The sequence below is a fragment of the Malania oleifera genome, chromosome 10 (assembly GCF_029873635.1).
Source record: "Malania oleifera isolate guangnan ecotype guangnan chromosome 10, ASM2987363v1, whole genome shotgun sequence".
Lineage (NCBI taxonomy): Eukaryota > Viridiplantae > Streptophyta > Magnoliopsida > Santalales > Ximeniaceae > Malania > Malania oleifera.
Genome location: NC_080426.1, coordinates 88,695,416 through 88,708,518, shown reverse-complemented (window position 1 = coordinate 88,708,518; position 13,103 = coordinate 88,695,416). Strand labels below are relative to the sequence as shown.

Genomic DNA, 13,103 nt, shown 5'->3' with positions numbered 1-13,103 from the left:
CGAAGCAGGTGCCGTAAAAGCCCCTCGGTTCTTTTACAGAAAATGGAACACATTCCGCACTATGGCACTAAAGAATTTTGCAACTGTTCTTTCACAAACTAATTTTTAGTCATTTAATTTGGCAGTTAAAAAGTCATAAAATAATTTTTGGTACTATTAACCAGCAATGCAAGCCTGAATAAGAGAGTGCATTTTATAATGATGTTTCTGAAGGACTAAGGTTCGAATAATAATGCAAAAAAATAAAGGAAACCAACAGTGATATATACATACCTATCCCAATGGCCATCGATCTCAAAAATAGTGTTTGATGACGATGACTCAAAAATCTTTCCTTTAACAGACCTCTGATTTCCCCTTCGGCCCAGAAAAGAACCTCTATAACATAACTCTGCTTGAAGGCTGGTCTCTTCACACCGGATTCTAACAGTACCGACCCAATCAACACAAGGTACAGGCAACAATCTGACCAAAAGCTTCGGAGAATTCATCACATAGTTTTCCCCCAGATTCAGGAGTTTCAGCTGCCTTTTACCAATTACCTCAGTTTCTATTGAAGCACCTGCATCATTTATATTATTTTTTCTAAAGATGTGCAGTTAAAAAATTTAATAGGATGCACTGACCATTTCACTTAATTCAAACAGTCCAAAAAAAAAAAAGTTAATTTTTGGATGGGGTTTCCATCGTTGATCAAGGATGCTAGATGAAGTACTCATACCATGGAATTTAGAAACAGGATGTTGGCAGCATATTATTTCAACATTATTTTCCTCATCAGTGGCATGAAGAGCAGTCACTGGAGGGTGATGTGAAACCTGCAAGCATGTTGCACAAGAGTTCAATAATGATAAAGAGATGAAGCACAATCTTAATCATTGGCAATTCAAGCCAGGCAATTTAGCTCAAAGTCTCAAATTCATGTCGCCCTGTTTAAACTCATTTTTTCATATATATCAAAGGTCAAGTGCAAGCAAAAGTGCAGGCTTCACATTGATTGGCAAACCATAAAAAATTTGTCAACTTTATTTAAATGCCCATTCAAGCTTATCCAAGTTTTATTATCACCAAAACCATTATCTTTTCTTTTCTGTATGAAAAAAAACAATCATTCAGAAGCATAATACACCAAGCTTAATGCACTTTGGCTTGTTTATTTAGCAGCTGAACTTGGAGCATGGTCTGAGCTCTTCATTAGAAATTTAGAATAGCCAACTGAAGCCAAATTTTTCACTTCATGGCCCATTCAGTTTTACAGAATCCTTTAATTAAAAACAATTTACAAGTATAAAAGAATTGAAGGACAAGTCCTTCGAGAAGGAAAAGGATGATACCTGTTCAAGTAAAACATTGAGACTGCCCCTTGAGACATGGTGAGTCTCACCCAGAATGGGGTTGTAAGGAGCAACACCAAAGATCAGAGGGCGCAAAGCAGATATGCTCCATGCAACAACAGATGCAAATCTCTCGAGTGAACTGTTCCCATTGAAGCACCTAGTCAAAATATCGTCACCAACAGAGTACACTGATTCCCCATAACACTGAAGTTGCGACTTTGGAATGTTGAAGAGGGGTGGCAGCTGAACTTAGAAAAATTACACACCATGTTATTCCTGTCACTGATACCATCACTGACAATTATAATTCTACTATATGGAGGTTGAAGGTTGAAACATTATGCTCAAATAGATGGCTAACAGTAAATTGCACAAAAAATAAGTAAAGAAATTGGCACCCATGGTGCACATGGAGCATCAGGATCAGAAGAATGGTTGCATTCACATAGAATCTTGTATTTTATCTGATCAATTCTTCATTCTGTTTATGAGGTCTTTTTTCCTTCTGCTTTTTTTGGTAATAAGAGAGGTTTTTATTATCCTATCATTCTATGAAGCAAACAGCTTACCCAAAGAATTATGCCCTCCATTAAGCCTTGAGAATAAAAATGAATGTGGATAACCGACAGGTAAAAAGTTAAGGATGGGACATATAAAAGGTAAAGGGTAAAAATTGAAATTTGAAATCTACTTGGTAGAGAAATTATTACCCACGCACTAAAGTGATTTTAATCTCTTGAATTTAGATTGCCCATTACTTTGGCTAGAAAAGATCCATAATTTTATAATTTAGTTACAGAAAATATTCTCTAATGAACCCAATGGTTTTGCCCCTTCTCATGAACAAGTTCTACACCATAAAAGTCAAAATGCCATGTGTGTTGTGAGTACTCTTCTTCTAATTTTCCTGTTTGCCTAATTACTTGTTTATCACTTCTATCAGTTTATTTTTTCAATTCACTCAAAATTACAGGAAACAGGGATGTGTTTGGTTCAGAAGCAAGCGAAATTGATGAGGAAGAAATAAAGCAATCATAAATTAAAAAACACGATTCTTTGTTTTCACTCTCCTCCTAAAGAAGCATGAAGAAAGCAACAAACTAAAGTGAAACCCATGGACACAACCGCACAATTTTTTAATTGTGAAAAAACTTGAAAAATGCATTTCAATGCCTTAATCCAGACTCCAGAACAAGAAGAATAATAGATAACAGAATAAACAAGTGAAAAGTCAACTAGAAATCTTCCTTTGGAAGTGATGGTTTAAAAAAGATAGCCCTAGCCGCTACGGGCAAGGTACCTGGCTACCCGCTTATAGCAGTGCCTAGGAAATGCAGACGGTAAGCAACCTTAACCCCATTTTGAGATGGGCTGATTCTTGAAGCCAAAACCTGATATTGAGCTCAAGGATACACACTTAAACTGAAGTATTTTTGGATCATGCAGCTAAATGAGATACTCACGAAAAGAAAACATCAAAATTTTAACATTTACCTATCGCATTCTAGCCTAACATTTTGACATGAGCTTTAGTATTCAATCTCTTTCCCAAAATTTACCAAGGACTGCTACTTCTAACAAACCCAAACAGTATGATCGATCTTAATTTTGGCAAGAGATATATTATGCATCAATCACTGCAATGCTTTAAGTGAAAGAAATACAAATTAATCAAGAGGCAACACTCACAGATGATGGTCAATATGCAAATGTAAAAAGTATTGTGCGCACATCACAGGTGATTTTTTGGGAAATTTAAAAATTAATAATAATAATAATAATAATGGTGCTTCAATGCACATGCGAATGCATGTGCACATGTGTGGGCTGCATGCACCATGTGTTTTTTTCTTTTTTTTTGGGTCCAGTTAGCTTTTCTTGTGCAGAAAATGCCTGTTTTGCCCATTTTTCCTCCTAACTTACCCTTTCAGCCTTATTGGTCTACTAACACCTATAAATACCACCCTAGTTCCAAAAATATACGAACACTCAAAAGATTACAAAAATAGGTGATGGAGGACCACCTATACCCCCTAGGCCGCCAATTCAGCACACGTATTTTAGGCATAGGTTCAGGAAATATGTGTATGGAGGTTCTCTTTGTATTTTTTTCGAGACTTCTTTTAGTATTTGTAATTATGTGTTTGGTTGGGTCCTATTTGTAAATATGTGTTTGTTGTACTAGTGGTTTAAATGCTGGACATGCTAGGGGATGTACGGTTATTGTTTGAATCAGATTGCAGTTTCCAACTCTCTCTCTCTCTCTCTCTCTCTCTCCTGCAGGTCCTGCTATTCTTCTTCCTCTCTTCTCCTTCCTTATCTCATCTCTCTTCTAATTCTATCTCTCACCTCTGTTCTGCTCTGTTCTTCTCTTTATCTTCTGTCTCCCTACTGCTGCTGGCTGCTTGTCTTTCTTCTTCTTCTTATCTTTTTCTTCTGATGCTATAAATTCTATCTATATATATAAATTCTAATCTGTCCTACATCAAATTTGTATCAGAGCATACCACAATCACCATGCAGCCATTTGAAGTCAGAATTCCCAGAAATTCAAAACTGTAGCACCCTTTTCCAGCAACCAAATCGCAACACCTTCCTTACCACTACAATCAGACACCACCAAAACCCCTTGCAATATCATCTCCATCTGACTAGAGAGTGGCCCCCATGTGCCACCTCAAACTACCCTAGCCATCTGCCCTTCTAAATCCCCTATTTCCTGCATTTTTTTTGCTACACCTCCACTATCACTGGAATCCTTACCCCCTGATCTACTACCAGCTGGAACCCCATTTCCAGAGGTCCATCGCCAGCAGCTCACAAGCTCCACGCACCAGCCATGCACTTGGGGAAGTTGCCGAACTTCCCCTGTTTTGCTCAGACTCGCAAGACATTGCTTCCTGCCTTGAGCATTTGAACTTTTTTCCTGAGATTTTGAAGCTTTTTGAAGAAAAATTGAGTTATCAAGCTTGGCTTGCATTCCTAAGATCAAATACAGCCTAATATTGGGCTGCCAGAGCAAATTTCAGAATTTTGAAGCATTGTCAAAATTTAGATTGAGTTCCCACTACTGTTTGACGGCTGTTTTCCTGAGAATCAGAGTAGGGACTTGAGAAATTGTTGGACTAACATTGTAATTCAATGGTAAAATCAATTTGTGCTCCAATTCATTGGCAAGGTGAACAAACTCTCACATTTTATTGACTATTGTTTGTATGGCTAGAGAAAATTCATAGTTTCATAAATACAAGTTTCTTACTACACTAAAAAAGGAAAAAAAAAAAAGGAAAAGAAAAACTGCCCTTCCTTCTATAAATTCCCCTAGCTAACTCATCATTGTTGCTCATACCCATACCTAGTCAATCCCATGTTATGTTATGTTATGAGAGACCATATCCATTCATATGCATTATGTTCTGTAGCTTCATGTTGGTGCATTGTATTAATTTTAGGATTGATGTCATTCATAGTCAAGTTTAGTCCTCCTCAACATAATTGCAACATATTGCATTAACCATGGTCACCAACAAAATCATTGACCCCAATTCCATTGAACTTGCACCAAATGACACCCAGTCCTTGTTTGTCCAATTAGACACCCTTCAAGAGTCCATGGATCAAAAGTTTGAGCACCTCACACAGCATTTTAACCAACAAGTCTTGAGGATGTTAGGTAAATGCCCTGTTGTGGAAGACATTGAGCCATCTATTAGGCACCTTCACGACTCCACATATTTAGTTAGGTCAGGCCACGGTATCCTTCCTACTCCCAGGGTTCCTCTAGTACCTGTTGAGATTTGATTAAAATGAATGACCAACTTGAAGATAGGTCTCTCCCTCCATTTATAATACAAATTAAATACATTCTAATGACAATAATACCCTTACTAACTCTCACTTATTAACATGCTAACACACTAAATAATAATTCTACTAAAAGAAATAAATAACCTCTAACACTCCCCCTCAAGCTAGAGCATAAATTTCATATGCACCTAACTTGTTACAAATAAATTAACACGAGCACCCCCTAATGCTTTGGTAAACGAATCAACAAGCTTCATATCAAACTTCTTAATGAGCTTCTACACAAGTTTCTCCCGAACAAAGTGGCAATCAACTTCAATGTGCTTCGTCTGCTCATGAAAGATCGGGTTAGAGGCAATATGAAGAGCAGCTTGATTGTCACACATAAACTTCATAGGCTAAGAATGCAAAATACTGAAATCTTCCAACACGTTAACCAAACAAGTTCACAAGTAGTGAGAGTCATAACTCTATATTCTAATTCAACACTTGACCTAGCCACCACAATTTATTTCTTACTCTTCCAAGAAACCAAATTACCACTAACCAAGATCCAGCACCCGATTGTGGACCTTTGGTCGAAAGGTGACCCAGCCCATTCTGCATCTTTATATCTATGAATATAAGTGTAACCATGATCACAATATAAAATACCTCTCCCAGGTGCACCTTTGAGATATCTCAAGATGCAAATTACTGCATCCCAATGACTTGTCCTTAGAGAATCTAGAAATGGACGCGCAACACTTGTTGCAAAAGATATATCCGACCGAGTAACTGTGAGATAATTCAACTTTCTAACAAGGCCCCTGTATTGTCTAGGATTCGGTAGCAAATCACCCTTATCCAACACTAACTTCTTGTCAAGATCCAAAGGTGTATCAACCAATTTGGACCCCAAAAATCTGTTTCATCTAACAAATAAGGAACATACTTCCTCTATGACAAAACAGTTCCCATAGGAGATCTAGATACTTCTATACCTGATTACGCGCTTAAACTGCATAATTAGTCATTTTAATCCGGGCATTAGGGCTTATATTTCTAATTAAATGCCTAATTACTTTCAATATTCTAACAAAGTACCCTATTTATAATTTCTGAGTTTTATTGAGCAATTTATGAATTTTTGGCATTTTTTATCGCAGAAAAATTCTCGGGAGCTAAAACCGGTATAAGTTCGTAATTCGCGCATAACTTTCCCATCCGAGCTCCGATCGAGACGATTCGAATTTTTGGAGAAAGACGAGAAGAGTATCTACAACTTCTGTGTTTTAAACTTCGAGAGAAACGAGCTCTAGGAGAGTCAAAACGGGCCTTGTTTACGAAGAGAAAAATGGAAAAAAAAAAAAAAGAAAAAAAAAATAATAAAGCTGCTTGATGTGACCCGGCCATGCAGGCCGGGTCGGATCTCCTGGGTCGGGTCAAGTCCTCCATGTTGGGTGCCAAGTCTAGGTTTCCTCCCCCTTCTCTATTTATATTTTTCTTTCTTCCCCCTTTTCGGTGCACCCCCGTGCACCCTCTGCTCTCCCTCTCTTTCCCTCCTTCTCCCTTCCTCTCCTCCTTCCCTGGTCTCCCTCTCTCTCACTCTCTGCCCTTCCTCCTTCTCAACCCTTAGTCTCTCCCTCATTCTCTCCCTCTCTCTCACTCAGTTTTTCTCTCAGTTACCTTGCTCTCACCCTCCTTCCCTCTCTGTTTCGGCTCTCCCTCAGTCTCCCCTCTCCCTCTTGTTCCTCTCTGCAACTTCTCTGCAAATCCACCGGCCAGCAACCACAACACAACTCTCCTGCTCCGGCTCCAGCTCCGCAGTCACCTGAGGGTTCCCTCTGCAACACCAGCAACTCTCCACAGCGGCAACACCCTACCAGCCAGCCGAGCTACCAAGGTCTTTTGCTCCATTTGCTGCAACAAACCCGAGAGCATCTCGAGCCTCCACAGCTGCAACCAAATCCACTTCACCAGCAGCACCCGAAGCCAGCCACCATCCGGAAGCCACCATCTTCTCCAATCCCAACCACGGATCACAGAATCTGCCAAGCTTCTCCACTGCAATACGGCTTTCTCTCTCGCTCTCTCTCTCTTTTTTATTTTATTTTATTTTTTTTTGTATTGATAGTGGACATGGTTAAGATGTTAGTAAGATTCATATTTTTTTTAAATAATTGTTAAGTTGTTTTATTAACTAATTTCATTAATAGATTAAAATTTTTTTTTTTTTTTTTTTTGTTTGCTCGAATTAATTTCTGTTGAATTTTATTCAGTTTTGTTTCTTGAAAAAAAAAGAATAAAATACAAAAGGGAAAAAAAAAAATTTTTTGCTTTTAAGAAATTAAAATTAGTTGTCTTTTTTTTCAAGGTTTAATTTTTTTTTATTGAAGTTCGATTTAGTTAGGATCGGTTTTATTAAAGCTCGTGTTTTTATTGTGTTCCGTTATCGTTTGAGTTGTTTAAACGTTAAATTTTTGTTTGTGTCTACATTTAAATTGTGATTTTGGTTCGAGTTCTTGATTCTTGTTAAAGGTTCGATTTTTATCGTCTACGTATGTGTTTGAATGAGTTTCGTTATTGCGTGTTTTAATTACGTGTTTAAAGTTACCATCTTTAGTTAACGCGTGTTTCGATGCTTGCATGATTAGACGTAGGGTTTCCATTCTTGTTATTTAATTCAGTGCATGCTAAGACTAGGGTTTTAATTCGCGTGTTCAATTAATTTGTCAAAATAAGTCTCAACCAATCTTGAAAACTCTGAATCTGAACTGAGTTCAGTAACCTTTTAATTTCGATTGAAAAAACGTAAAATTTGAGATTAAAACGCATTCCCTGAGAAGACAATCTAACCCTTGGGCTGAGTATTACACGACGTAACTCCTATACTTGGAATAGCTTCCGAATTGCTCATTTTTCAAGTGAATTAGTTTTTGATGCCGTTGCCCGGGAATGTCGGTCTTAGTCTCAAATTAGTGTTTTTTCCGTCATTTTAATTAGTCTTATGAAAAGGGAAAAAAAAAAAAATAGAAAAAAGAAAAAAAATTGAGTTATGAAAAAAAAATAAACAAATGAATATGACTGCACCTGCACCACGCACGATGATGGACTTTTTGCAGCTTGAATACACCACTGCACCCTGTTCTACTGTTTTACCTAATGAAGAACTTGATTTCATGATGCAACGCGGGAGGACGTCATTGCTACCCAAGTTCTACGAGACGAAATATGAGTGCCCTTATCAGCGCCTATCAGAGTTCGAGTTAGCCTGCAATATGTTTTTCTCTCATGCTAGAAATAATGAATCTACTAGACTGCGTCTATTTCTTGCTTCTTTGCAGGATGGGGCACAGATATGGTTTCATTCATTGAGACCTCACTCTATCACTAATTGGGCTGATATGGAGCGCGAATTTCTGCATATATTTTTTCCCTTACAGAAAACTCAATTTTTGCAGGAACAGATTATTCAATTTGTGCAACAGGGTGACGAGACCTTTCGGACGTGCTGGGAGCGATTCAAGGATTTGCTAAGTACTTGTCCACATCACGAGTTTGACTCATGGAGGTTAGTTGATTGTTTTTATACTACTCTTATCCCTGATTGCAAGCACTTTGTCCAGACCATGTGCAATGGAGAACCCTTCAGCAAGGATTCAGATCAGGTACTATCATTCTTTGATTACCTAACTAAAAGTGTCCCACAGTGGAATACACGATACAATCAAGCACCCATGACAGTACACCTTATCAGCACAATCAGTGGGGGAGATACATACGAGCCAACATACTACCCAGACACCCTTCTACCTCGGTATCAGCCACAACAAATCCCTCAGAGTTGTACGCCATCAGGACTTCTTGATGATAGCATGACACAAATGGCGAATATGCTCCAGCAGTTCATGCAGACTCAAGTCAATCACTATAATGAATTGCGAGACACCACTAATGCGATAAGCACGCAGTTGGACATCTTAGAAAAAGAGGAATTGCTCGTGGAACCTCAGCCTAGTCCTCAAGACTACTAGTAGCCACAACAACAAATACACGATATTTCTCTTGAGACAAAAGAGGCCGACATTACTTCGAGATGCGGGAAGGAAGTTCCCCAACCTGAAATGTTCATTGACAGACAACTAGTTGTCCCGGCACTTGAAAGTACGACTGAAACAGATGAAGTCCAAGAAAAATCAGAAGAAATGGGCCTAGAAGTGAAGCAATCAGTTAATGAGAAGGTTGATATTAATAAGGAGTACCAACCTGTGGTACCTTAGCTTCAGAGCTTGGCAACCATGGAACCTTCACTCCCGACTAAATTAAATGTCAAGGAGCCTAATGCTGAAGCAAACCTCCACAGTCGTATGATGATTGGTACACCCGTTAAAGAGCGTGAGCAGACTGGTGAGAGTCTAATTTTCAAGGAATCAGGTAAAACTTTTAATGCTAATACTTCTGAAGAACTAAAGGTAATTGTTCCAATAACTTTTCCTTAAACAGTAGTTCGTAAAGAAATAAATTTCCTGGAAAAGATGCTGAATAAAGCCCCTCTCTTGTTAAAACAAGAAAGTCGATTTGCACAAGTATTGTCTGGTATTTTGACGAATATTAATTCATTTGAAACTGACTTTCGTGCAAGTATGAAGACTGATTCATTGTGGCGGCTCAAATTTGGAGACCCGCTAATTCAATTTATAGACTTGCACCCACCAAACGAAATTCCTCCAGAGCCTCCGCCAGACAACTGTGATGTTTTTCTTTCCCTTCTTTTCTTTTGTTTTACCTTATTTTATTTTTAGTTAATTTTTAGGTACATTTTCTTGTAGTTCAGTTTTCCTTTTTCATTACTTCGCCACCTAGGTACGCCTTGTTTCTCCCGTGCACAGTTTTTCTATTTCCCCTATGCTTTCACATTGAGGACAATTCCACTTTAATTTTGTGGGGGGGGGGGGGGTGAGCACTTGCATGTGACACTGTGCACGTATACTTACTTGGGTTTTAAAAAAACAAAAAAAAAATCAAAAAGAAAGAAAGAGTAGTGAGGAATTACACGATTATGCCATGATTAACACTGACTTATACCCTTCACATACTTGCATATAACCTAAGAATTACACACTCGAGTCATTTATGCGTAGTTTCTCTTTATATGACTTCGTAACTCCATGAAGAATTGATTGGTAGTACACTCGTGTTAATTTGGCTATATAATTTTTTGTATTTACATGGAATCTCACGAGGCTGAATAGACACATTCATGTGATTCACTGCACTTAGGGTTCTTTGTGAGCACTGAGAAAACACCCGTGGTGACTATGACACCTTGTGAAATATCCTTGAGCTAATTATCGTCCTTTTGAGTATTAACATCAAATCAGAGTTCACGGAACTCAGTTCTTTTTTCTTTTGGACGATTCTTTGTACACTAATCTCTGTTTTTTATTTGTTAGCCTAGATGTGACATCTAGTGGGGAGATAGAAACCTAAGTCTTGTAGCCTACTCAAGATGTGAAAGCTAAGTCACCCCTAGAGATATACTTAGTTCATGGACCACTGTTCGAGTTTAATTCCCATTGATAGTATGATGATAACAAAAGAAATGTAATGATTGTAATAAGTGATCAAGAAAAGACAGAAAATTAAGAATGAGCAGAAGAAAGAATAAGAAAAAGAAATACACATGAAATGAAATGCTAATGCCTACTCCACAGAAACACCACAAAAAAAGTTTAAGGACATGACACATGTTCTCCACGTATGAAGCTTCTTCAACCGTTTAATGCCTCAGATGTATTCAAGTCAAGTTTGTGAATAAGTTGATCTAAAGTAGTCTCGATTGGATATGACGAGTAGGTGAGAAGAAACTAGGGTGAATGACCCGACACCACATAGATAGGCTAGATCCTTCTCAAACTAGTCCACTCCATATACTTAACGTTTGTTCCTTTCAGTATGTGGGATATTTGATCGCAACACTCCTCCTCACATATGACGAGTGAACCCATTCCTTTCGAGTGTTCTTGAGGGTATACCAGTTAGACTGAGTCAAAGCGACCGTTCTATAGGTGTCCACTGGTATCCTAGGTGTACTGAGTCACACACATCACACACACCTCGAGATTTTACCTATTTATACTCGAACTTATATGACCGCATTAACTTTGAATTGTACTGCTGGTTAACTTCAGGTGAGTATAATGTTCTTAAATGCTATATAAATGATGAAACTTACATAAGTGACGTGCTTCAGAGTTGTGCACATTGAATATGAATGAACTTGTGTGAAATTCAATTATATTCTTGTATGTGAAACGGTATGTTTGTGTTGCATGTGCATTAATTTCATGTTCGCTGGAGTTCGTAGTTGTGGGCATCACCCTGAAATTCATTCACATTATTTGCTAGAGACTAGCAAAACGTTAGTTGGGGGGTGCGATTACGCGCTTAAACTGTGTAATTAGGCATTTTAATTTGGGCATTAGGGTTTATATTTTTAATTAAATGCCTAATTATTTTCAATATTCTAACAAAGTGCCCTATTTATAATTTCTGAGTTTTATTGAGCAATTTATAAATTTTTGGCATTTTTTATTGCAGGAAAATTCTCGAGAGCTAAAACTGGCATAAGTTCGTACTTTGCGTATAACTTTCCCGTCTGAGCTCCGATCAAGACGATTCGAATTTCTGGAGAAAGACGAGAAGATTATCTACAACTTCTGTGCTTTGAGTTCAAGAGAAACGAGCTCTAGGAGAGTCAAAACGGCCTTTGTTTGCAGAGAGAAAAATGAAAAAAAAAAAAGAAAAATAATAATAAAGCAGCTTGATGTGACTCGGCCATGCAAACCGGGTCGGATCTCCTGGGTAGGGTCAAGTCCTCCATCTTGGGCGCCGGGTCTAGGTTTCCTCCCCCTTCTCTATTTATATTTTTCTTTCTTCCCCCAGTTCAGTGTGCCCCCGCGCACCCTCTGCTCTCCCTCTCTTTCCCTCCTTCCCCCTTCCTCTCCTCCTTCCCTGGTCTCCCTCTCTCTCACTCTCTACCCTTCCTTCTTCTCAACCCTTAATCTCTCCCTCATTCTCCCCCTCTCTCTCACTCAGTTTTTCTCTCAGCTCCCCTGCTCTCTCCCTCCTTCCCTCTCTGTTTCGGCTCTCCCTCAGTCTCCCCTCTCACCCTTGTTCCTCTTTGCAACTTCTCTGCAAATCCACGAGCCAGCAACCATAGCACAACTCTCCTGCTCCGGCTCCAGCTCCGCAGTCACCCGAGGGTTCCCTCTGCAACACCAGCAACTCTCCACAGCGGCAACACCCTACCAGCCAGCCGAGCTACCGAAGTCTTTTGCTCCATCTGCTGCAACAGACCCGAGAGCATCTCGAGCCTCCATAGCTGCAACCAAATCCACCGACCAACCACCCGAGGGTTCACCAGCAACACCTGAAGCCAGCCACCATCTTCTCCATTCCCAGCCACGACTCACAGAATCTGCCAAGCTTCTCCACTGCAATACGACTCTCTCTCTCTCTCTCTCTCTCTCTCTTTTATTTTATTTTATTTTTTTTGTATTGATAGTGGACATGGTTAAGATGTTAGTAAGGTTCCTATTTTTTTAAAATAATTGTTAAGTTGTTTTATTATCTGATTTCATTAATAGATTAAAGTTGTTCTTTTTTTGTTTTGTTTGCTCGAATTAATTTCTGTTTGATTTTATTCGGTTTTATTTCTTGAAAAAAAAAGAATAAAATGCAAAAGGGGAAAAAAAATTTGTTTTTGTTTTTAAGAAATTAAATTAGTTGTCTTTTTTTTCAAGGTTTAAATTTTTTTTATTGAAACTCGATTTAGTTAGGGTCGGTTGTATTAAAGCTCATGTTTTTATTGTGTTCCGTTATCGTTTGAGTTGTTTAAACGTTAAATTTTTATTTGTGTCTGCATTTAATTTTGTTCGAGTTCTTGATTCTTGTTAAAAGTTCGCTTTTTATCAT

The 13,103-nt window shown here is 38.4% G+C and overlaps 1 protein-coding gene across 2 annotated transcripts in view; it reads right to left on the bottom strand.

The window, feature by feature from the left end:
* Positions 1–13,103, bottom strand: part of LOC131166358 (oxysterol-binding protein-related protein 4C-like) — a 42,614-nt gene that overhangs the window by 1,040 nt on the left and 28,471 nt on the right. For both annotated transcript variants that reach the window (XM_058124834.1, XM_058124833.1), the window contains exons 4-6: positions 1,335–1,580; positions 722–818; positions 274–562 (exon numbers count right to left, since the gene is read on the bottom strand). In XM_058124834.1, the coding sequence (XP_057980817.1) occupies positions 274–562; positions 722–818; positions 1,335–1,580 (632 nt within the window). The remainder of the gene's footprint in view (positions 1–273; positions 563–721; positions 819–1,334; positions 1,581–13,103) is intronic.